We start from the raw sequence: 26,048 nt of genomic DNA on the forward strand, positions 1-26,048 counted from the left end.
AGCGACTGAAACATGAGGCGGCCTGGTTTCTATTCTCTCTCGCGAATGTATCGGACCGCGTAGTCACGGTTCTAAGCGCATTCGAAACCCGTGGGACGCGTTATCATGCCGGATATACAAAGATGCCACTTCAGAACCAAGTAGGTGCTGCTACAAACTCTCGAGGTTAAACTGTTTTGAAGCTGTGCTGATGAGACAGCACTCTTGGTAGATCTTGCTCGGCTCCTTCCCACTACGTACGGTTGGCTCCATTCCCTTCAGAGCGTTTTCCTCCAAACCATGATTGCGCTTTTTCATGACATCTCATTTTCTACCGTAAATTCCTTCTCAAAACCTCCATATTTTCCAAGTTTGTCATGTGCCTAATTTTCACTGCTTTTATCGTCATTGCCGAGTTTTTAACTATGTATCCGATGTAATGAAATCCCTTTCTTTTACCCCAGTTTGTGCTGCTGTTTGGTCAGGTTCTTCTGCGCAGGGTGCCCAAATATGATTATACTTTCTATCTTCGGGGTTGTAGGGGAAAATTGCAACAGTTTTACTAACTATATGAGCCAACTTCACTAGATCCCCGATTATTACGACGGGATGCCACTTTGAAGCCTTAAGGAGACTCATGACCAACGCGACTTCGCTCCTATTGCATCATCACGCTGGTTAGCCAAAATTCCAACATTCATCTAGGGGACAGATGAAGCAGCCGTATTTATGATTGACTGACCATCAACGAGCGAGACTTGTGGACAAACCAGTAAGTGAATCGGATATATTTCTCCACGAAAGTAATACTCGTAAGCTCAGTCATTCCTGCTGATGGATAATCATGTCGATTTTTTTTGTTTTGGGCGGCCGAAAGAAACATGCTGTCAGGCGCAAGGTCATCGATAGGGTTTTTGCTCTTTCAAGCATCGCTTACTTGTAGCATTCAGGGGGAGGAATGAAGAGATATTGCGTTTTGAATGTCCTGAGTGATTGCATCATGGCCGATGCAAAATCGGATGCCGTTTCCACGGAGACCAGGCTATGGCTTAGTCTTGCTTCGCGACTATTCCAGGTAGCTGTAAAACTTCACATGTTTACGTTACAAGAGGGAGGCAGCTAATTTGAGTGGCATTCACCAATAGTATTTATGGATCTTGTGTAATAATGAAAACCACAGAAGATTGTTCCCCGTAATCCCCATCAATGCCTAAAAACGTATGATCGAATGAAAATAAGAAAACAAAATTTATTGTTTTTATAAGTTCACGTCATTGGCTCTCTTTTCGTTGCCTTGCTGCAGCTGATTGGACAATTCATAGTCTGTTTTCTGCCGTGAGTTTGTCCAGCGTTTCGGCATATTCCTGAGCCTTTTGCTTAAGAAGGTCTTGACAAGGTCCCAGAATGCGTTCGAAACTGTCTACCTCCAATACGGCCAGCCGGGTGCGTTCTAGGGCATAAACAGATGCCGCTCGAGGATTTTTTGTTAGAAGCGCCAGCTCACCGAAATATTGATACTGTCCAAGTGTGCAGAGCTCAGTGTACTCGTCGGGCTTTTCAGGCGTTGTCATCCGTACTACCACCGAACCGGACTCAATGAAAAACATTTCTTGACCAACGTCTCCTTGGAGGAAAATCGATTCTCCTTCTTCTACAATTCTGGTGTATAGGGCATCCGCCAAATTATTGCGCTCATATTGACTTAATGGTTTCAGTAGATCAACACTCTCTAAAAGACTTTCGTATAGCTTTCGCTTTTTAAATGCCTTGGTAAGGACGATTGACCGAAATGTTTCTCTTGACATCGCCCACAATACACCAGGTGTAACAGCTCTTATCGTGGCTGCTCGTGGTGTGTTGTACATTAGTGCCAACTCTCCGAAAGATCCTTTGTCTACATATTGCGTTACCTTTTTCATTTCATTGTTAATGTTAACGTAGATGTCGTAAGTTCCAGACTCGATTATGTAAAAGTTATCACCCATTTCCCCATAGGTGATCACGTCTTCTTCGGGTTCAACAGTCCTCTGGAACATTGCATCAACAACATCTAAACGATCGTCTTCATCCAGGCATCGAAACAAAAGGATCTGCCTGACCGCTTCTAGAAGGGAGCTCTTCTGTTCTTCGGTCTTTGGGTAGACCACTTTCTCTGTATTTTCCACATTTTCTGGATCCCAGCTCTCGGCTGCTACACCCCCTCGGCGTTCTCTCGCCTTCCTCGGCGGCGGTGCATCGCTTTGAGTAATGGGTACTAAAATGATAAGAATAAAGGACATTAGTTCCATTAAATCCAATATGAAAAATCCCTTTCCCACGGCTTTAGATGACTGACTACTATAGGCAAAAGCTGCTAACACTTAAGCGTCCCCATTTTATGCTTCTCTGCGCATAAGTAGCCCAATAGCCAGCCAGTTACCCATGGTATTTCATGGAGTTTTCGTCCAAAGTTTCCATATGAAGCAGGATTTGGACTTTGTTAGGTTAATCACATACCAAAAAGTTTCTATCACCTGTCTTACTCAGGAATCCGTAAGCAATTATTCAGAACGCCAGTTCTAAGTAATTTGGAGGCGATAGGGATTTGATTGTCAAAGTTAGATGACGGCGTAGACATTTAACATGTGAAATTCACACCGGAGACTCGCAAATGGATACAAGTTACGGTTGCTCCGGATAATTGTGGAATCAAGGTGTTATGTGAAGTTCGGTCATTGATTGAAGTAACTTAGCAGGTAGGTCACTCTTTCAACAGGGTGATAGGTCCGGGGTTTATCTCACCATTTTTGTTTTACTTTCAAGGCTGCCTATCTTTATCGCACTAATTTAGGTGTGAGGATTATCACGGTCATGTCACTGGACTTTGGCCTGGTTCGTCGAACTTCGGCTGTCGCACTGTCTAATGGTTTTCGTGAGAACTGAGACCTGAACCTCCCAATGCAGTACTGCGTGTCGCATACTTGTGCCAACTAATGAAAATATGCTTTTGGTGCGTCGCCCCAGGTTTATTTAAGGCCACAACTCATAGGATCGTTTGCATAATTGGCATAAATGATTGGCATGTCCATCTACATCCTCTTACTTATCGCACGTACTCAACTGGAGACTGGAATATCGAGGCTGGTTGTCTTGGCTACGCCGCTTTTTCTTGTCGACCTTAAGGATTAATATGAATTGTGCATATCAAAGGTAAAATACATGGAGCATATCCGGGACTACAAAAACAGTCTACTGACCAAATTTCAGATATCATCTCCCTTCAGATCTTCTTGGGAGCAATATGGAGACATGATCATCAGTATGAATGGCCGAACTCACTCACTTGCCAGTCTTACGAGTACAATTAAATTATTTTTTTTAAAAAAAAGGCATTTTACAGCTGTTCCACTCCCTTTGGGGGTTATCATCAGCTCTCAACTCACGAGTCATTCGGAATGTTCAAACCCACAACTAGCAGACTGATGTTTTATGCGTGTGGTGGGAAAACAGGAACGCTAACTTGAACAAACGAAAAACCTGCCCTTAGCCACAGCGTTCCTGTCTCTTGACAGGGTGTGGCTTAGCCCCTAGAGTGATAAAACAGTGAAAGACCCCCGTGTCTTTCTGGGCATTGTTCAAACTATGTTCTTCATGAGTGCTTCTAAATAAACCGCTGGTCACAATCTTAACAGTCTGCAAGCTTTTCGTTCCAGTACTCAAAACACTGGTGCTCGTGCATCAAAGCTATCTCCTTCAACGCGTAGCTACCCAGTTTACGAACAAACTGAACATGCCTTCGCCTCCAAAGCTTGGTTGTATGTTCCACTTTCCTGTTTTCCGGTGATCGGAACTGTGGCAGCTGGAACCAATGTGCTTACGGCACACGGTTTGTGGCTGATAAATCGAATGGATTGATTTTCCTCCGGATTAACTTAATAACATAAAACCCAACCATGCCTGCAAATGAGGTAAAAAAATTGACGTCATTCATTATGCCATTCGTGCTCATTTTCTTTTCCAGTTTTTGGTTGTGATCCACACCAAGAATTAACCACCTATTTACGTCGTACCATGTGTGCATTTTGAGGTTTCTCTCTTTTCCCTTAAGAATTTCAGAGTCCTACTAGGAGAACAGTCAGTAACAACAAGTCTTCGAAAATGTGGGTGTTATGCAGCGGGAAAAGGCTGTTATCGTACCTTGTTAGTAACTGACTTGTATCACGTTAAAAGTACTTTGCATTCGAAGCTTTGTGGTGGTTCAGTGCTTAAAGAAGCTGACTGCCCGTTTGGCATTTATCTATTCCATCCTATGGCCACGGTTTTGCTTTCAACTCCAAGTTCAGGTAAATCGTTGCAATCACGTGTCTCTTTTTCCATTATTTCGATTTTTTAACAACAGCGGGTAAGATGGTCGCTGTACTCGGTCCGGCATTTTGACCCCGAGTGATGCCGCTTGTCCATATGACTCATGGGTCATACTACCAGCAGACAATGAGTTGTGTTCGTAATAAACGGCACCCACTGAAAACCTTGTAGTTGCCTTGTTTATCAACACTGTAACACGTGCAAAGGCATTTGCACGTACTTTTAAGACCACAAACAACTTGATGCTTGTGAGTTTATGACCTCAGCGTAAATCCTTAGGGGTAAGAACGGTGGATAAACGTACATGTTCGTCAAATGGCCTAAAATATTAACACATACCTGGGTATCATAATACATGGTTCAGTCGTATTCGACAAACTGACCATTTTGGCTTCAGCTACCTTCAAGTCCTAGGCCCTAGTGTCAGTTTGTTGATTCACAGATTATTAGCACAGTTCCGACTCATTTGTAGCTGGTGGTGAGGTGATTCCGGTGTTGCGAAAGCCAACATGGTCTCACTAAATAGTAGCGTCTAAGATGCGCTGACTCCATTGATCGATTCACCTTGGACACACCGATTTTTCAATTTTCCGTATCGTTTCAATCATGGCTTCTTTCAGCTATACTACCCAGACAACCTCATTTTTTCCTGGCGTAACTGTATGAGACCGACGAGTATCACCAAATGTTTGCATCCTGTAATCGGTGTTTCTCTCTGTTTCAACGCAGCTACCAAGTATTTCAAAACACTTGATTAAGTTATCGTTCACCAAATTCCGGGGTGATCTTGGTTTACTTAACTGGGATACATTGTTTCAATAGTGCTGGTGGCCTAATTGTTGTGGAAAGGCTCTTGTCTGTTGAAAGTTGGTCAAATGCAGTAGACATGCCGAACGTAACTCACGGGAATTATCGTTGTCCGTGAATTCAGCCTTTTGTGTGCCTGAAAATAGAGGGGAGAATATATTACTAACAATAATGGAGACAAACTGAAACAATGTCCTGCATGCCATAATGAAGCTGGAGCTGTCCTGTTAAGCCGCAAAGCTGGGTCTTTTCAAGCTGAAAGTTGCGAAACTGTTTAATCCCCTGAAGGACTCTAGCTCTGTGCATCTCTGTATTCCTCCCGTGGACCCGAATCAACAACAACAGTGCTTGAACCGGTATGATGCAGTTTTAACTCTGTTGCACTGGTCGACGTTGATAAGTAATTATTTGATTATTGTTATTTATGTATGCGCTATGACAGCAGCCACATAGAGCAGTCATAACTGGTGGTCCTGTAGACTACAGAAGGCTAAGTTAGCGGATGTTTCTAACAGACGCCAAGGTAATATTTCCGGCTATAGTTTGAAGCGATATCATAACCAAATTTTCCTTTGATCTACACCCATACTGCTGGATTTGAAACTGATGCACGAGTGCATTTTTAATTTGTACTGATAAGGTTCGCCTTCATTCCCCGGAATTTTTAATCTGGCGTAGCCCATTGTATCGAGAAGTCGAACGCCCACGATGGATTTTAATCTGTTGTAACTTTAAGTAGAAAACTTTAAGCACTATTCATTACGACCTCTTTAGAACCTCTTTTGGGCGATCATCCATTGGAACAACTAATTTACGCCGGTCAAATTAAATCACTGTCATAAAGTTCATAGAATAAAATTCCTCATTCTGAAAACTATAACTTAGTTACATTTTCCCCACTTTATCAGTCACAGACCCCTACTGCTAAGATCAACCGAAGGCAGGGACAAAAAGACACACGAAGGGCTACAGCACACTAAAGCTCTACCAGTCAGTGGTCGATTTACGCAGATGTTAAATGATTATTCAACCCCCACTCGGAGGCAAGTTGCCCTTCAACTTGATCAGAATCACACCTTAGATGACCTAACATTGTCTCTCCAATTACATCCATTTGTTAAGTAGTTTTACCTCTTTATGCTATGTAAGAGTGCTCGGCTGGCCAACACTTATCAAGATTGGGCCTTTGATATTCCAGAAGGTGCTGTTTTTCGGGGGCTAGAGAATGCAAAAATCCATGAAAAACACGATATCTTGTTATTGGCACATTTTTGAGTTTCCACCAAGTTTAAAACGGGTTATTTCGTTATGTTGATGATCACAAAAATTCTACTAGGCTTTCCAAATCATCTACCTCTTCTCTTAAAAATTGTGACATTAATTAAAATCATTCAGTATCACTCCAGCCAACATTGTCCGATACGTTTGTCTGGACAGAATGATGTTGAATAAGGAATATGTGGGAGCAATTTCGTTCTCCGCGATAAATTTTACGGCCTTGGGCATGTCTTTTGGGCAGCGGTATTACTCATCTAAGCGAAACAGTTGGACCTACTTTCAAGTCCTTCACGCTCAAAATTATGCATCAGCGACCAAGCTTTTATTCAGCTAACGAAATGATGATTCGTTCTGGCTGCTGGACTCTTTGTCCCGCGACGGCAGGGGGAGATACAGGTGAGACATTTATGTATTAGAGATGAAAATGTATGCCAAATTAGTTTAGAGTGTACCAGTAAAGGCGAACATGGAAGTTTACTTTCGATGCGACTTAAATTGTGGATCGCCACGTACTAAATAGACTAAATGATTGGGTACCTTTGTCGTGTTTGTTAACATATAAAATGTTAGGATTACCACTCGAGAATCTGATACCTGCAAACACTGAACATTTTTCTGGATTAGTTCTTCGTAATTATTCGTCAGGCGATATTGTGAATGCTTCTAGCAGACATCTTATGTAAAATGGTTGTTTGTGAATGGTACCCTGTGGCGTACGATGAACCTACATTAATCGTGCCGGCGGTGGGTTCGTTCGTGAGCAGCAAATGTAGGGTGAAGTTACGCCATATTTTTATGCACATAAGCGATAGGACAGCCGCATAGTGCGAGTGTCAAAAGAAACTTAGTTCCGACTAGTTCCACAAACAAGACAATACGAATATTCTGTGTGAATCGTCAAATGTATGTCCATCGGAGGCAATGCAATGCTAACAGACTCTTCCTAGATGTTTTAGATCCTGTTGCACGATCTGGAGCAAAATATACTTCAGGAAATTACAAACTCAGTTGAATCGTGTTTGGAAACCCTAATATCGGATAGTAGCTTCGAGTCCACACAACTTAAGTTAGGCCGCGAATTTGAGAAGGTTTTATTAATCATCGAATGACAGCATATGTAATAAAGTTTAACACAGAAGTTACCACCACATGCATGTGAACCGAGCGTGCCAACCACAATCGTCGGCATTCAAACGCATTTGGCGGCTTTACAACCAAACAACCATTACAGACCAGCATTAGTGACGTTGTTCAATGACTAACCCCGTCTTGGCCGCTGAGAAGCCGCACTGTACAGTTCGTTAAATTTTTATTGTCGGTCCCAATTGTGATTCGGGTTAACCAAATCAAAGTAAGCCAACTTGTGTGCTCCATAAAACCTCATCAGGCGGACAGATTGGCTGATATTCCGAAATAGAACTAGTGTCAAGTGAATTTAGGCTTTGGGAGTGGTAGTACTCATCAACACAGCAGGATGGGAAGGTAGAATCTTGTCTGCAGGATCCTCTTGTTAAAGGTAATCCAAATACCCAAAAGGCTTAATTTTCGGGACAAATAAAATAGGCTAATAAATGTTAAAAATTATCCATAATAGTTTAAATGCCAACGTATCACAAAAACTGGAGCTAAACAACTCAGTGTAACCTGGTCATGTACAAGTGAAGTACCTGACTATTTTCAGTCAATTGGAAAATGTTTGGAACCGTACCATACCTGACTATTTGTTGTGCAAGCTATGTAGGTTGGTGAGAAAATGTACGAAATAACTCAGGAGAAATTGCTTTCTCGGGAGAAGGAAGGACTCATTGTACAGAAGTATCTACTGTTCAAATGGCCATTTTTGTTTGTTGACGAGTAAAAGTTTTGTAGGAGTAGAACTGCGTTTACCTTAGTTCTCATGTTTTAGGAGGTCGATTTCTGGCACTTCGATTTCGCCCTTTAAATTAGGTCGGTTTATGCTGAAAAGTGGGAAAGAACTGTGCAGCTGTTCTAACTTTGTTGAGCACAATCGGCATATCTGAAGAATTTCCGAGCATGAATCGACTTCACTTACAGGATGAAATATCGATCGATACTTTCATATATTCTCAAGTTCAAAAAAGGTTCACACGAAGAGTGAACCTTCCATCTGAAAAAATGTCATTCTAGGAGTCAGTCAGCGTGTGCTCACGTGATGTGGATTCCGTGATAAAGGGGTGGCTCACCATATACACCATCTAGGTGCGAGCTAATCACACTGTCAATCAGCTGGTAGTGACCAAACACTTAAATGTTTTAAAAGGACGTTTGAAATTTCCAGATTTCCTCATACCATCAACATGCTGTTTACAAGTGTCTGCTATCGGGCGTCAAACCAAATTGCAATGGGGCATTTCTTTGGGGAAAAACGGTACAGAATGAACGAAGCTCGCTTCAAAGCAACCTTTCACACCAAGTCTTTCAGCTTATTTCGTAATTGAGGCTCCAAAGAAAGGTCAACGCGAGAAAATTTGTCGAGGCAGAAGTTAACCCAATCAATGGAATGGTACACTTAGTCACTGCATACGCTGATCTTCTAATCGAACAATACTACTGCTAACTAATCGCCATGTGAGAAAACCTTTCTGAATGACAACGAAACAAAAAATTCATGCCCTTGAGGGACTTTCCGAACCATAATGCATATATACTGGTAAGCTTCCTAAATGTACGTGCAACGCCATCACCTTGGATACACCTGTATCAAAGAATGTCACCTAGGATAACAATGTAAGGCCAGTTAAGGCAACGTATCATAAAACCAAACGTAGACTTATTAAATTCGAATTCCGCACAAGAGGCTTATTAGGCCTCAAAACAGGTGAAACCATAGGCTAAAATTGAATTACAACTTCTATACGCCGGAACTGCGATCAACTCAATCAACTTTCTTTGTCGACAAGTGCAATGCGATTTCTTTATTAATGTGGCGGAATATTGACAGTTCGGGTGCGTTCATTGTCACTTGATCAGGTGGTTGTTGATCTATTCGCCGAGCTTGACAATGGACTTGCAGACGTTCCGTCACCATTCGAGGAGACGTCTTCAGTGCGCTGTGAAGCGCACAGATCAGCAGCCACCTGATCAATTACCAAAAGTAATTTCTTCAGTCAATTATGAAACAAACTACGCTATATGTCTCAATGGTGACATTTTTTGAAGGTGAGGGGTGAGGTGTTTCGTCTTCATGTTGGAGCCTGATAAGTGAGGGGCAGTTAGTGACGTCGCTGCATATTGATTACTGTCAGCTATGAGTGCATGTATGCAAATCAGTCCACTAAATTAGTCCCTGGAAGAAGGATTGCTTTAACAATTCGGACGGCAACAGCCGTTTCTACATAGCGACATTCATTCCATTACCTGATAGTTTTAAGGAAGCAAATAAACCTGACGGGATTAAATAGACTAGCACAATTTGGAGGCACACATTCCCCATAGTTTGGAACTGACGAATGCAGATACAAGATTCTACCATAACTTTTTTGCAGGAAGAGGCGCAGGACCGGTCGCGTACTGTGTGCAGTGTCCCTCAGGAACAAACGTCTCCACGGACCCGGTGATTTAGAATCCCTCTTCCCATCTAATTTCCATTCCTTTTAAATCCTATAAGCAACTCCAGAAGCAAACTAACTCAGCCAGCACACGTCAAGTTTTTGGGCACTTGTCTGTTTTGCTGTCTAGGATCAGTTGAAGCCCTGAAAAATCCGACTAAATACCCAAACAGCTTCTGTTTGGTATTAATAATAAATCTGGTATCGCCCCTCGAAAGAGCGGAAAACAGTTTCTGGTCCACTGTTACTTCTCTGAGGTGGATGAACGGACAATGGACTTTTTTACCAATCGAGTGATTTCCGGTGCTCTTAGCAATAGATTCACCTCCAGACTCAGCCATCTTCCCCCATGACCATCCTACCGATTCATTGTCATCATCTTACTGATCACTCCCTGTATCAACCACCCTACCCTCCTCCAAAACCACCGACCAAATAACTATCCGAATAGGTTTGAACCAATATGTTTGATGTTTTTTAATATGCTCTGACTATAGCTCACCCTTTTACTGGACTCATTTCGGCTAATATTTTGTCCCATGACGGTACCATTGTATGAAGCCGGCCTCATGATTGCAGTATCAACTGAATAAAAGTGGGACGGAGTAATGCGCGGCTACTCAATTTTCACAAGTTTCCGACTACTTTAATTTTGTTCTGCTCTAGAAACATTCTTGTTCGATTCTTTCCGGTTGAACAGAATGAACTACCTCTGCTTTTCCGATTTGCACCATGTCCCATACTTCCTATATCAGTCTAGATGAGTTGTACAATGACACTCGTTCCTTGTGGCCTAAACATTAGGAACCGACGAAGCAGCAGGTCTACCTTATTTTAATCCTAGTAGACAGTGAGGGAAATGCTAACTGAACCGCATAATTTCTCAAGCAGTTTCAGAAAAGCCTAATACTTAATACAATGATATCTGGTGTGTAGATGACTGAACCATTAACTGCAAGTGACTTATCGCAAAATTGTGTACAATTGAGTGTAGAATGCTGTTGGAAACATCCTGAATAGAATACCAATTATATAACCGGCATCTGCTTTTGGTATTACCATTTGCAACTGGAGTATGTTTCTCAAAGTTCATCTACTGAGTGAGGTTGTGGACCAGCTTCAAAGTCAGATGTATTGAGGGTTGATTGTCTGGTCTTTGCACAAAAAGGCTTGATTGACTGAAGACTCATTCGACAAAACCCAAGTTCCATATACCGATGAGAGCTGTTTGAGCCGTACCGAGGCTGAATAACGGTTCGTAAATACTCAGGACTGAGTGCCTGCAAGACTATTCTCTATTCTGTCTGTTGACCCACCGATCAATTATGGATCCCATTCGGACAGGGTAGAAGCATAGAATCAGTATAAGATTTTCGATAATCCAGAAGAAGACTTCTGCGAACGTTTCGTAATCGAACAAAAATTTCTACGCATTCGCAGCGATAATTAAGGCTGCTAGTGTTGTTTGAGACGTACAACAGTTGCTAAAGTATACAAAATACTATTGTCATCCTTCGGAAGAATCACGGCCATGTTCAAAAGCGAATGGACCTCATTATCTGAGGCTTTTGATAGAATGCTGCTGAAAACAGTTCACTTCCGATAGCCGCTGCTAATCAATGTACCACTGACATAAGTCTTGAAAGACGAGGTTGTGATTCGGTTGTTCAGCACGCAATCCTAGGTCTGTGATGGTGATAGGTGCGTGTTTGAAGGTGGAACATCTTGATCTGTTTATGAAGTCGAAGCAGACGGCCAATTCATGCTCCAGAGTAATGAATAACTCGGTTTTTCTTCTTCGCACAACATACCTTCTTTGACTTCGTGCTTTCTTCGAATTCGGGAATGTATCTGTTATCCATAAACCTTCACTATGACAAAGAAGCCATAATAACAACCTACCCTATTAAAGCTTGGCTATTGCGTTGTAATATCAAGAATTTTGATCGACTTGCTCGTAGTCCACAAGGGAAATTAGTGGTTATTTTGAACCATTTCCTTGTTTACCTCCTTCATATCAGTTTGTTCTCAATTAATCAGTTACACTTTTTATGCTATTTGTAAAATATTTAGGAGTTCATCCTGAAGGTTTTTCAGGAACACATGTGGGAAAGTTACTTCGCCAGAATCTTTGAAAGCGGCAACAGCAATTGTTTAACTTAAGAACAGTGTAGGGTGAGTTTTTACTGCAATACTGGACAAGGTAATTTAAAAACTGCACCCTTTAAAATTTATTCATGTTTGTAGTTCCCTCAAAATACTAGTTGAATTGCACTTACCGTGACAAAGCCAATCTGTCTGACAAAAGCCTTCTACCTGCGTGTCACGCAGCAGAAATCCCATGCAGACATTTATGGGAGGACCACAGTTTTCATAGTTCCCATAGCGAATAATCTATGTGTCTTTGTTAATAGAATAGCGAACATTTATCATAATTCAGGATGCTATCGGTGAGGTAAGTTTTTGTCCAGGTGTAATTTGGAGGATAAGATAAGTGATGGGACAATGAGTTTTTCTGTCGACTAATCCACGACTGCCTCAGAATGAAATGCACGCATTTATGTGATTTTGCTCTTCCCTCGCGTATAGCAATGATGGACATTACATAAATGGTATTCAACAACAACGATCAGACTCAAATATTTATACTGATGTAAATGTATCCTTTGTAAGCGTATCTACTGCAGTAAACACGAATTATATAATGAGGCTGTTTGAGTGACCAGCGTCTGAGCCAAAGGCCACATTTTAGACCTGTCTTCAGCTTTGGTCTTTAAATATATTCAACAGGCGCCATTTGCAATACTTACGATCATCATCATCATCATCGACAGCATGATATCAGTGTTCAACATGGATGCTTCGCAGCCGTACAGCCATGATTTATTTGAAAGCCTTATTGTGAAGAAATGTATAGTGTTGATTGTGCAGTCAATAAGCAGTTCTCCAGATGCAACATAATTTTAAGCTTTCCGAGTCCAAACAGTCAAATAAAACCCATATTTGATATGAGAAAACTGTCGTTCATTTTAGCAATAAAAATGATTATCTCGTGACAGAAGAAGTCCAGGAAGTCCAGGAGAGAAAACGGTCATTGATGAGTGAAAAACAATACTAATTGTCAAAAAGGAAAGAAAACTTTCAAGTAATATGTGCCGAAATTATTTTTTTTGGAACGCCTTGACAGTATTCTCTCTGACTTTACCTAAGTTTGTAGTGTTTCATGAGACGGTATTTGTAAAAGCAGTCCAAAATTGAATATCATCCACTGGAACGCAAGCAAAAGAAATACGCTTTTATCAAAATAAAATACATTGCTACTGCCAAGTTTGGTTGAAGGACGAATCAGTTGATTGCATTATAATAATCCACGCAATAATCAACCTACGTAAAGGCTGCTGGGTGCCGCACTGCTTTACCCAGTCAAGTCCCTATAAATGAAGTCCATTCACAACAAGCACTCTTCGTGAGAAGGCATATTCGAGAGGGTCCCCCGGCTTGCAGCGTGAAGTCCTAAAGGTAACTGCCAGGAAACCACTATATGGGAGGCTACCTGAGAAACAAATTACCCTATGAGGAAACCTGAACTTTCGTCATTCTTTGTACCCCAGGCGTTTGCGCCGTTCAGAGTACCTCCACATGGTCGTAGTTTCCTCATGGCCAACCACCACTAATGTCACTACCATGAACTTGTGCTATTGTGAGACTGTATAAAAGAGATTCCGTTTGTTTAGGGCGCAAAATTCTCAGAGATGAGCAAGACAAGATCATATCTTTGGTAAAAGCAAATTATATTTTTCATTTGTGTTGTTATGCTTTTTGCTAGTTTTTCACTTTTAGTTAATAATCTTCACATATCCTGTATCAGATGATTTCTAGATCTTCTCATCTTACTACAGGTTAGAGAGACGTACAGAGTACAGTTTTTTCAAAACAGTTCCTTCATCACCTGGGAAATTCAACGCAACAGAATCATAATATCAAACTTCCACAGTCCTTGGTACCTAAGCCACAGACCTCGAACTATCGAGATGATAGTCTATCGTTCATTAAATATCATTTATGTCGGTTCGAAGGTTCTTTTTGTTTTGAAGCGAAAAGGCACCTCATAACAAATCCATTCAACTTCAACGGAAAACATCTGCAGCATGCCCTCTTTAGAGTCGTGTGAAAAAGCATCATGCGCTCAACTGTCAGAATGTTGCACTGCACCTCAAAATTTTCGATGATCACGACAATGCAGTACAACATCCCATGGAATAATTTTTTGCAAAGTGCTGGACAGTCAGGAGTTTAGAGCTAATCACCCCTTTCAGCCGACGGTCTTTCTGCCAAAGCTGTTAGTATTGATTTTGCAGAAAGTTCATCGTTCAGTGTAACAAGGATGATGATGAATTTCCTCCCTGGAGTGAAGCACTTTGTGCGCACTCTGTGGAAGCTTGACCAGTACAAAATAATCGCCTAATCTTCTCCAAACTCCAAAGCTATAGAAACTACGGTGGAGGACTCGAGTTTTTAGCATCCGACTGCTTTTTCACGCCATTCATTTTCTGAAACCTCTTCTGGAATAACTAACACGGAAGCACTTGCGGAGTCTTTTAGTTCATACTCAGCGACTGTACCCAGTTTCGGTACCTCACCTATACATACCAAACATGTTACTACTTTTATTTTAGCGTTTTTTTGGGTATACACACAGCCAAGGGTCCTTGAAAAGCTAGAAAATGCTAAAGTTCAGTTTCTCATCTAAGCACAACACTGAGGTGTAACTGATAGACTGACAACATATGGCTACCCCCATAGAAAGACATGTCGGGAGTACACTATGTAGTCTGTATTTTTTTTCTAGCAGGTGATTAGCTCCATCACATAAGCTTTTAAACAAACCAGACCTGAGAGTGAGAAAATTCGTGGTCAGACAACCCGTTCTGACGACGTTTTGTAGAACATTTGGACATTGTCCGTTTCCGATCTCCAATCTATTTTCCGACATTTAGAAGGGATCATAAGAGAGTTGCCCATGACACTATCAAGATGAAAGAGATGGCGCCACATGTACACATCGCATTTATCATCATGGTTATTCTGCACATTTTGATTTCAATTGCATTGAGTCACTTAACTTGGAGGTCCGGCGATGCATAATGCTGCACAACTCAATCACAAATTGGTTATCTATATATCCGAGTAAAGTCAGCTACATTGTGATATGTGAACTCAGTAGCACTGATACACATCCAAAACCATCTACAAAATGAAAGCGTGATGAACAGCCGTCATGGAATACATTTGTAACCAAAATGCGAACGAAAGAGCTACAGAGTGCTAAACACCCACACGGGTACGTAGCCTACTACATGCAGCATTTTGGGTGCACATAAAAGCGAAAATACTGTTGAGTCAAACAAACAGACAAGCTTAAACTGCCGATAAGATGCTGAGTGATAAAAGCGGTTTCGGACAAACCAATACAGTCATTCAGCAAATATCAGATAGTATTGCGAAGACTAGAAACAAATCTGGGCTTTGATTAGCTTTTTAGCTGATCTTCTTCTTCCAGGAAATTGCTGTGTAGCCATTAATTTTATAAAGCCGCTTCTACACACGAAAACGCGTACCTGTTTCGAACTATGCCAAGCTAGTCCTCCAAAACAAGGGGTTTGATAATTGATGTTAAACAAAGATAACTAAGACCTAAAACGTTTGTGCACGTGATTTTCGGCTCAATGCATTACAGCACTTCTTGCATATTACTTAAAGAGTTCAGTGGTAAGTAGGTGCGCTTTCCTAGGCACTTCAGTTGTATTCGTTTTGGAATTAACTTTCGGCTAGGTTTGTCTTTTGTGAAGTTAACAGACGCAGTTCAGCAATACTATCTGCCAGGAGGAAGGTGGCTTTTGAGCTGTCGTTGATGCTAGATGCAACATTCCGTGATAGAGTTTTGATCTCGAGTGTCATTTCCGACGCGGTTGTCGTGTGTTTAAGGTCTCTCCCAGTGGGTTAAAAACGGGATTATATGTCGTTGTAATACTCATGGATATGGAAATGGATATTAAAGTATGTTGTTCATTTAGGGAGTTGGCTGCTAATTTCATTCTTCTTGACTGTCTTTTTTTGTGATGGAGAACCACCTTGCTTTAGCTTACGCCGTCTGTTTTCGCACTTGTAGAGGAGCTTTTGGAGCTTCCAAATCGAGCAACAACGAGTTTTGGTAAATTCACTTATCTTCATCGGTTCCGTGAGGAGGTGCAATTTGTCTGGCTTCACTCATCAGGAAAGAATTTTTGTTATTTTCGGGTATCGTCTGATTCTGTTTTCATACACCGCTTTATGCCTTGGATGATTTTTTATTGACGTGGATGGCTTTGGTCTGAAATGATGGTTTGTTTTTATCTCCAGACAGATTGTGATGCTGCGCAATTCCCCTTTCGCAGGAAAGTTTGCAAAGAAGTCCAGTGTATTAGCACGCATTAAACTTTCTAGGCTTCGCAGTGTGGCTGCTTTCTTCGTGCAAAAACACTAAGCATCACCATATTTGCGTGAGTTATGTGGCAAAATCAAATGATTTTTGTGTTACTTAGTTAGCTGATGAGTGATATTTGCAGTCACCAGTTCCTTACTGGTTGAAAAGGGATCCAGAAGGGGATGGTAGATGTCTTACAGAGGTTAGGCGATTAATTGTTGTGGTGATCTGGAGTACCAATTTAATCCTTCAGTCGTTGGCCACCACGCCAAAAACGGGACAATAAATGACTGCCACTTCGCAATTTTAGTTTAAAGCTATTAACAGATGGCACATGAGTGTGGCTTTAAGTTCAGAGGTCGTCTTGTTTTTAGATGTCTCGGTAGTAGAGGACTGCTCTACCAATTGCTGTCTAACTGATTCGCCAGGAGGTTGATATATTCCTGGGGGTTGTATCTGGGTTGTGAATGTCAAGAGTAAATCAGGTTTCCGTTAGGACCACTAGATCCAAATTCATCTGACTATGTCATTGCAGCGCTACAGCAAAATTTCTATAATAACGGGCAGGGTAGCAGAAAGTGACATTTTTGCGGAACTTGGACTTTTGGAGCTGTTAGCTGCCCAGTTCGGAGAGCAAGCCTGATTTATCTGCACCGGTCATTTTTTGCAGTCCGTGGCTACATATCATGCATCCGGGAGCCTTTTTTCCACCATACTTCGTCAATTTGCTCGTGTGTCCTTATATGCGTGACGCGTGCTATGGAAAACAAACGGGAAAGGCCTGGGTAAATATCTTATAATTCTATCTTAGGAATGGTCAGATCCCACTTGGAGCACCCCTAAACTAGGGTATGGCAGTCCTGGACTTGGCGTTTGTAGTATTTCTCCGTCACCCCTTCGACCATTCGTATCCTAAACTGTCGTACTTGTACCAGACTTTGTTCGCTAATTTGCCGGCTTTCAATATTTAACAACCGATCCAATGAACGTAGAGTTTAGCTTTCCGCATTACAGTGACATTCATTCAAAAGCCTTAAGTCCTTTATCTCGTGCTAACTTCGCACGAGTTGATGATTAGAGATTTCTTGGATAAGGAGGCCAAGGTGATGTGTGGCGTGTATCATGGTTTTTGGCTCACATACAGTGCTGTGCGTCTCAACCCCATTACCCGCTCATTGAGCCACTCGATTCGTTGTGCATATGGTCGTTATGTATGAATAAACAATAAATCGTTCAGCTGTAGCACTCTTCCGGTGCCTAGCTGTCATGGTACTCGAAGGATGCACGAGGGTTGGGATAATGCTAGGTTATCCAAGCCTAGACAGGGGAAGTCAAGAGGCGGTATGTGTCTTCCTCATCAACTGCTCAGCCCACCCAGCTTGGCTTGTAAAACCCGTTTGTTTCCTCCACAACATTCCATACCTTAAGGTCATCAGCGAAAAGGGAGCATGGTGCGGTAATATAGGGTGCACGAAGTTGACATATATTCCAAAATACAGTACACCGAGTACAATTCTTTATGGTAATCTGTCAGAAAGTTGCACTGATTGAGTGGTTCTTGAGTGACAGTATTGCTATTGGTTTTGCGGTGCTTTTTAAAGTGTAGTAAGGCGTGTGCAAAGACATATTTGTTTGCAGTTTACCAAATCTACAAACCGTGTCTCCTGATGTTTAAAGGGAGCCCACAAGCCTTTCGTGCATTTAGCCGGTTTACAGTTAAAAAAGTCATTCTAAAAACAGGTTCAATACTTTGGGGGTGTGGACGCGTATATTAACGGTCTTTCTTGCCTTCCCAGTTCTTTAAGTCCTACTCAGATGCACTAGCCACATGATACATTCGTGGATCCACATATCCTCAAGTATTTGTGTTTTAGCTTTTCATCGCTTTGTTCCTTACGGGTCACTAAGGATTTCATGATGCATGAAGCTACAAATGTAACATTTCGGAACTAATGTGCTTCAGAATAAAAGTGGTCTTCCACGACTCTGGTTCAATCAATTGTTACACTCGTTCAAAATATTTCTCTTATATTTTGTTATCCTCATATTCCAGACAACGCCTCAATCTCTATCTTTCATCCTACTTCTGAGGGCATTGTATGATAAACCAACCACTCTATGGGACTATTCAGCACATAAAAATGACATTATACGACGTTACCGTCGATCTTTTAACTCTTGTACCACGTCTTTTGATTGATACCCTGTTTTGAGGCGAAAATCGATCGGTGTTGAAACCTGCTGATGGCATTCCAAATCATGCTTTCTGCCTGCAAATCTTAAGGTGTTTTCACATTTTCACATTTCACACAGCAGAGAAATACCATCAAGATAGCTGCAAACTCGCCATTCGTTGGCAAAGAATATCGTACACAGTAAATTTAGGTGGGTCTTAGCTGAGTCTCACACAAAAACCGAATTGGTGTACAAATGGGTGGTTTGTCGTGTTCTCATATTCTTCAGGCCAGCTAGGGTCATTCAACGCCATTTCTATGACAATCACATCAGATTTATTCTGGACTAGAGTCAGCTTGCTTCTTCACCTTACCAAAGAATAATTCACAGTCCTTCTTTGCCGCAGCAACATGAACTAGTGTGCACACCAGAAGTAACAAAATTCGTTTTTTACATTTATGATATCTTCTCAGAGAAACTCTTCTACGACAGGAAATGTGTTCTATTTAATCCACTAGCTGAACCCTTACGGTATCTCGTGTTTACGCTATCAGAGTATGAATGTACTGTTGAATTAGATGATCACCTAAAGACATACACTTTGTAAAACTGTGAACGGCTTTTTATTTCAATTATAACAGCTACATCTGGGGGTTGTGGCTGCAACTAGTCTAGGTTTTTGTCATTCTTTTCTATCACGAAGAAACTTGATTTAATGTGATTGTTCAAAACAAATGAGGTATAGGGGTAACTAAATGAAGGCGCAAAGCAAAAAAAAGCTTTGGCAGTTCAGTTTTATGGAATATTAGACAAGAAATAGGGGCGGAAAAAATAAAGTAAATAAGCAAGGTACTGAATGAATTGTCACGTTGACAGAGGAATATACAAATAAGAAGACACAAAAATAATGCTGAGATAGATAACCACTTCTTGATACCATTGAAAAATTGAAGAAAGTTTAAATGTAGTACTATACAAAGCCAATTAGTACCATCACCATTTGTTAGAGAATTACCAAGGTGGAATCACTGGTGCCTTATTGGCATTCAGCCTTGCCAGTTTGTTTGAATAAAGTCTCGTAACGGAGGGAAGATAAATTGAACAGGGAAGCAAATTCTAAGATGGCGTACCACAAACACCCGACGTCCCCGACTCTCCAACACTTATTCAGATAATCTTAAGAAGACTGGCAGTATAAACTACACTGATACTTGTCAGTCAACATATCGTTCTATCTGAGCACATGGAGAGTCATGTAAACTACATCCCAGAAAGCAAACGACACCAACGGCACGTGATTGTCTCATAAAAACATTTAGTTTGTTCTGCCATATTACATCTTGCCAACTTCTAGCTTTCTTCGTTTAGAATGAGGCAAAAAATTGCGCTTGTTTCAGCAAGCCGTGACTCTTCACACTTGTCACAGTGGCTCTCCAAACTCAACTTTTATTGCCGGGTGCAGGCTTTGGACACAGTGCTGTTTATTGCACCAAAGTTTGTCTCCAGACCACCTTATTCCTAATTCTCTGGTTTCTGCCAATTTTCCCCAATGAAGTGACTTGTTACCGGATCAAGTCGCGTATGTTTGCTACGAGAGTGACCAATTCCGCTGAAGTTGAGTATGACATACAGGGCATTCTCATCAATCCAACCACTAATGCCCGAAAAATCCGAGCCGGGCCACTGCGTCGTAAACCTGCATCTCCTGTGGTGTAAGTGTGACATCAGCTTACCTTTCAAAGGTCAAGTTTGCCATTTGGCGGTGCGCTCTTTATTACTATACAGGTCAAGAAGCTGACTGCTGCGCATGGAGGACATCAAAATTCCTTCAATGTTTGATCATCGGTGTTTTTAGAGGGTTACCCGGTTTTAGTGGAAACAAGGGATTAGTACTGCTGAAGCACGTCTAATGGTTTTGGGAAGAAATAACTTCCCCCAATAGGTGGATTGATTAAACTCCACAGGCTGCGTTGACTTGGTCACCCACTCTGTATAGCAATCGACCGACTTTATTGAAGAGCTCTTTTTTGCGCAACCACGCGAAAGGTGAAATGACATAATGGAGTGACATAACGGAGTGTTAAGTCCATAACCAATGAACTCAACTGTGCTGATTATTACCATCTCCCAGCGAGTGGACCCGGAGATTTGGCATATCAATGGTAAGCTGCATTGTTGGACGTAGGCCAACCGCACCCTAAATAGCGCTCGTGAGACCAAGCTATGCTCCAAATCCCTTCGAATAAAAGTTCACCGACAAACCGTATTTATGTTTCAATTATATCAGCTACCACCTTCAACACACAGCTGTCTACCCCACCTCCCTAAATCATCGGTGAATGAAACTGTGGTAGCTATAACCACCATACGACAAGCACGTGCTTCACACAGCTGATGGTGATGAAGTAGCGCATCAAAGGCGAGACCATTTTATTGATAGAAAAACGGTGTTGACGAGAACGAGGCGTTTAAAGAAACTACGGATTCTGAACTGGATATTTCACAAATTACATTCTGAAAAGTTAAGCTTGTTAAATTTGAAAACTATCCAACAGACAATGCGGTACGAAGATTTTACCAAAATTCCATGCATAAAAGACAACAAAGCCTGAAAAATAATATAGGGGCTTGGAAGCCGAATGGTATTTGGAATGTGGGTCAATATTAGATCTGCATCACTAAGTGCCGCAACGTTCTCCTCTTGAATATACAGCCCACGGACCCGTTTACCGGTAGTGTTCAGTTTTATTTCAATACCGGAAGTTATTTCAATCTTTCGCACAACATAAATAAGAGGGAACAAACTGAAATTCCAGCAACAATGGTCCGATAGCGACCCTCTGGAACAGCCGAAAACATGTAGAATCCCTGACGTAAATATGTATCGTTAGACCACTGCACTTAACATCACAATTGCTGAGAAGGGGTGTACGATGAAACCAACCTGCTCCCTAATAAAATTAGGAATCACAATAACGCTCATCCCAGTATAATAAATGGTAGTCCGAGAAGGCATATGAACAGACAGAGCTTAAGATCTCAGTTATACATTGTAGTTGGAAATTCGAAAGCGTATCTTCGTAAAACCATAGCTCACCTTCCTCTTGCACAATGCTAAGACGATTGTTAAGATTTTCAATACAAAATCGTAGGACATCATCCGGCTGAGCACGAAGCACATCATAGCTCAAAGATTCCAGTAATTCCTGAAACCCTGGAGGAATTCTTGGCAGCTTCTTTTTGCCTTCCATTCTGTTTCGAGCCAAGTTTCAATGCAATTAAATAAATGCTCACGCGATAACATAAAACGGTGCTTGCACAGCGCACCTTCAGGTAGGCGCTATTGTGGTTGACATAAACAAAGCGAAAGGTCAAGTTAATTGCCTCCTTTGTATTCCAAAGCGTAGGATGATAGACGCTTTTCATGGTCCAGCTGCACAAGGACATTTTCGTTCCGTGGACGAAAATGGCGGGAAGTTAGTTAATCCTATTGGAGTTGCTTTGATGTAGTGGCCATTAACCGCACAATGCTTTTAGCTGCAAAGCCTTTAAGGGCACAGTTAAAATTTTTTGCGCCAGAATTTTGAATTTTGCTGCGTATGTGCTCGAAAAAAGCCATCTTGACCTTCATCTATACTTTTGCAGCTCACGAAATTTCATTTTCCGGTCTCCAACGTGTAGAGGCATAAAATCGTGTTTGTCGCATCTTCATACATTGACAACGTCTTTCAAATTGGATGGATGCTGCGATTGTGCTATTCGATATGTCATAATGCGTCATTGAGGTTCAAACGCGCCAAATCTCAATAATTTCAACCCCCTTCACCGCGGAGCATCACATCCAACCACTTTTTCATCGTAGCTTCCTTTGATGTGTGCGTGTCTGTTTTAGTTATGGTTCTGCTTAGTTTTCACAATGCAACCAGGAGGTGGATAATCTTTCACCATATGGCACTTGCACATTCAATCACATGCTATAGCGCAGTTGGCTTGAGTAAGCACATTTTTGTCTTTGAGGAGTTGTATGGTGCGGGCGCCTGATTTCCCCAAGCCAATATGCACTTGTCACAAATGCCCGACGTCAGATTAGCGTGCGCTGCGTGTCTAAAAAACTCGAGTATGATGTGTGTAGTATACTCTTTGATAGACGAATATCATTCACACAAAACCAGTCACACCCCAGATTTCTCCGTCTGATTCATTACCTAACCTGCGGTCGAATAAGAGACAGCAACGTTGAGCAGATGCAGCTGCTAGGTTGACTTCCTCCTCTTTAAAATGGATGGCAATATGGTCATCCTCCGTACATCGCGCGTTTTGCTTGATCTTCGCCTGCAATAATATTAATAATAATAATAACAATGTTTATTCCCAACTGGTAGGTAGCATATCGTCAAGCATCATCTTTCGGTTACAATCAGAATTGAACACGAATGGGGGTATTTGGGAGTTTTTTTGCGAAAAAAGGACAATAATAATAATAATGTTTATACCCAACTTGTGGGTGGCATACCGTCTGGCATGATCATAGTTTTATAGTCAATGTTACAGTCAATGTTATAAATAGTGTACAACATCCGAGGAAGACTTGACGACGCCTAAACCGGCACGCAAAAGGAGGCATGGTTATCAGGAGTTTAACTTACTTTAGCGGGGAACATATGAAGCTGATACAGGATCAGAGGTTAAGGTAAGAAGGTGGCGTTCGCTTCGGCCCACCACGAGAAACTGAGTTCGTCATTCTTTACAAGTGATCGAAGCTTCGCTACCCTCAGTAACTGCTTTGTCGTATTTATCCTGGTGAACGATGGAAAAGCTGGAATAGAGAAGAGCAGCGTCTTGAAAGGCAGTGCTTTTATTTCGGCTATCCATTAGCCTATCGCGGTACATACAGTGCACAAACACGGTTTGCATTGAAACTAGTATGTACAATGATGTATTGTTAATTATGGCCCCCACTGCATTGTGAATCTGTGCATCCCGGTGGTCATGCTCGGCGTGCTCCTAGGCTCAATAACCGAAAGGAGCATTACATGAAGATGACGTATGTGTATGAAACTTGGTATGAAAACTAGCCCATGGAAACGGAGTGAAGGGTCTGCTTTTTCAGCTTTGCGGGACCTGGCCTCCGTAAATATTCATTGGGCGGAATAGCGAGTGCCAATTCTAAGGCTTAGGCAGCTCAGTTGATGAAATAAAAGTCTAACAGTGTCCGTATGGGCACTAATCGAGCCAAAAGGGCACTGAACGAGCCCACAATTTTCCCCTAAACCGGAAGGCGAGTTTGCAGAGCGTGACTTCAACCCATTCCACGCCGTTCCTCAAATTAACAGTTTGATGCTCATTATCTCACTTCTTTCCGTCATCGCAAGATTTTCATTGGGCTGAATGTGGGCCCCATGACAAGCCGTTATTTTGTGAGGAATGTCTTGCAAGTAGGTTTCTCACCGACGATCAAATAGCTGTTGTGCACTCACGTGGCAAATGCCTGAAACACTGCGTATTTGGTCAAAAGTTAGGCTAGTGAAAACATGTGAGACCAGCTCAAAAGAGACAAAAATTCTACTAAAATGTGTTTTACTCTAAAATTAGATCATTTCTTGGCAGATCTAGGCACGTTGCGAGCGAATGTATAGGCACATGACTTAGCCATTATCAGTGACTTAATCGAACGGTGAGGGATGTGGTTTTAGAAACCACAAAAAAAACATTAATCGTCGTTTCATGCTTGCGGGGTATTAAACTTGGGTCTGAGCTGTTGAGAGGGTAATAACGATAAGTCTCCGGATGTTACACAGGAAGTGTCGAAGACATACTTCAGAACATTTGCTAGTATAAACTAATGACGCTGATATGTATAAACTTGACTAATAGTCCTATCGGAATAAATGTTATGAGAGGAATATTCTTCGAAAATACTTTACCCTTCCGTGAAGCATTTTTATTTACGACTTACCAAGAAATTCTGCGTAAAATCCATGGCGAATTTGAAAACATTCAAAAGCTCGGTTCCGAGCACCACTCTAATTTACGCAAAAACATCGTGAACAGAAGTTCTCGAATTCACTGTAATACGTAGGTGAATCCTTTACTTCGTGCCATCCTATATGAAAGGGTCTGTGGAGAGGAGACGAGAAAGTATTGAAAGATAAATGATGACTTTTGTAAAGTGCAACATTAAGTGGTTAACACCATTGTATACTTGACCTTGACTCAACCAGAAAGGTTCGGCTCAGGAGGAACCATACATTGACTTCTTGATTTGGAAGAGCTGGAAAGATTAAAATATATTTCGTATGATGCTTTCATTTCGTAGCTGGGCATGTGGTTTGGTTTTTCGTGAATTTTCCGCCTTCTTTGTTCCCCAATGAATTCTTCGATCGAGCGCTGAACTGAATGCCTTTGTTTGAGCCATGTGTATGTGGCTATTCAAGTGGCGAATGAGTTACCACGATATCGAAATGAAATGAGAATGAATGCAGCAACGTGTAAAAAGTGCAACCAGAGGTGCTTTGGTGACGTCATAAGAACCAAAAATGGCTTGTATCATTATGGCTGTTTCACATGTACTGGTAAGGTTATCAACCTAATGTAGATTAAATCAGTCTGCCGGACACACCTAGGAAGACTTGATTATTATCAAGAAAACGGTTTGCTTTACTGTAAAGAAGACATTGGATCCACATTAAGAAATCGATGTGCTTCATGCGGCTGCTACGTTAACGAAAACTCAGTGTCAGTTTTCGACAAAACTTTTCATCAGACATGTTTTTGCTGTTACGCGTGCAAGTACTGCATCTAATGTGGTTCCTCAAGTGCCTAGAAAAATTTTCACGCCAGGAATGAGAGTGACACTATGGAAGAAGAAATTTTATTGCACCGCTTGCTTTAACGCATCGTATACTGATAATATCAACCTGACCAATCATTTGACCAGACCATATACAAATGAGCAACACAGGTGTAAGTGTTGGGAACAAACTGATGATTAGTTTACTGAGAGTGATTTTACTTTTTTTATAGGCTAGATATGGTAAGGCAACAAGAATGCGCACCTAGATCTCTGGTAAATGCACGTTTATTCATGGAATTTAATGGTTAACATGCGACTCTTCGCCTAGTAGTCAGTGTCTAGTAAGCATCTGACTTAAATTGGTAAGAACGCTGTGCATCACCGTGTCGTGTGAAAAAACCGACCGAATACGCTCGCTAGCATAATTAAACGACCACATTCTCTGAAAATTTCCTTGGAGGCATGGAGATTTACGACTGGGTATGTTCTCTCAAAAGCAACCGAGCTCCTAGTCCGGAAGACCTCCCACCCACATTGTTCAAGGACAGGGGTGAAAACCTTAGTCAGAGCTTGTCCAATATGTTTGCCTGTATTTGGGAAAAGGAGTCTGTCCCAGACAGCTGGAGAGATTCGGTGATAG

General features: G+C 41.6%; 2 protein-coding genes across 2 annotated transcripts in view; one reads left to right on the top strand and one right to left on the bottom strand.

The window, feature by feature from the left end:
- Nucleotides 1-1,193: 1,193 nt before the first annotated feature.
- Nucleotides 1,194-21,940, bottom strand: T265_00812 (hypothetical protein; the record flags this gene model as incomplete). Its single annotated transcript, XM_009164684.1, has 3 exons — nt 1,194-2,233; nt 5,228-5,266; nt 21,713-21,940. The coding sequence occupies 3 exons, from the start codon at nt 21,864-21,866 to the stop codon at nt 1,296-1,298; spliced, it is 1,131 nt and encodes a 376-aa protein (XP_009162948.1).
- Nucleotides 20,711-26,048, top strand: part of T265_00811 (hypothetical protein) — a gene marked incomplete at both ends in the record, with an annotated part of 37,449 nt that continues 32,111 nt past the window's right edge. Inside the window, one exon of the mRNA XM_009164683.1 lies at nt 20,711-20,777. Within this exon, the coding sequence (XP_009162947.1) occupies nt 20,711-20,777 (67 nt within the window). The remainder of the gene's footprint in view (nt 20,778-26,048) is intronic.

The sequence above is a fragment of the Opisthorchis viverrini genome (assembly GCF_000715545.1).
Source record: "Opisthorchis viverrini unplaced genomic scaffold opera_v5_8, whole genome shotgun sequence".
Lineage (NCBI taxonomy): Eukaryota > Metazoa > Platyhelminthes > Trematoda > Opisthorchiida > Opisthorchiidae > Opisthorchis > Opisthorchis viverrini.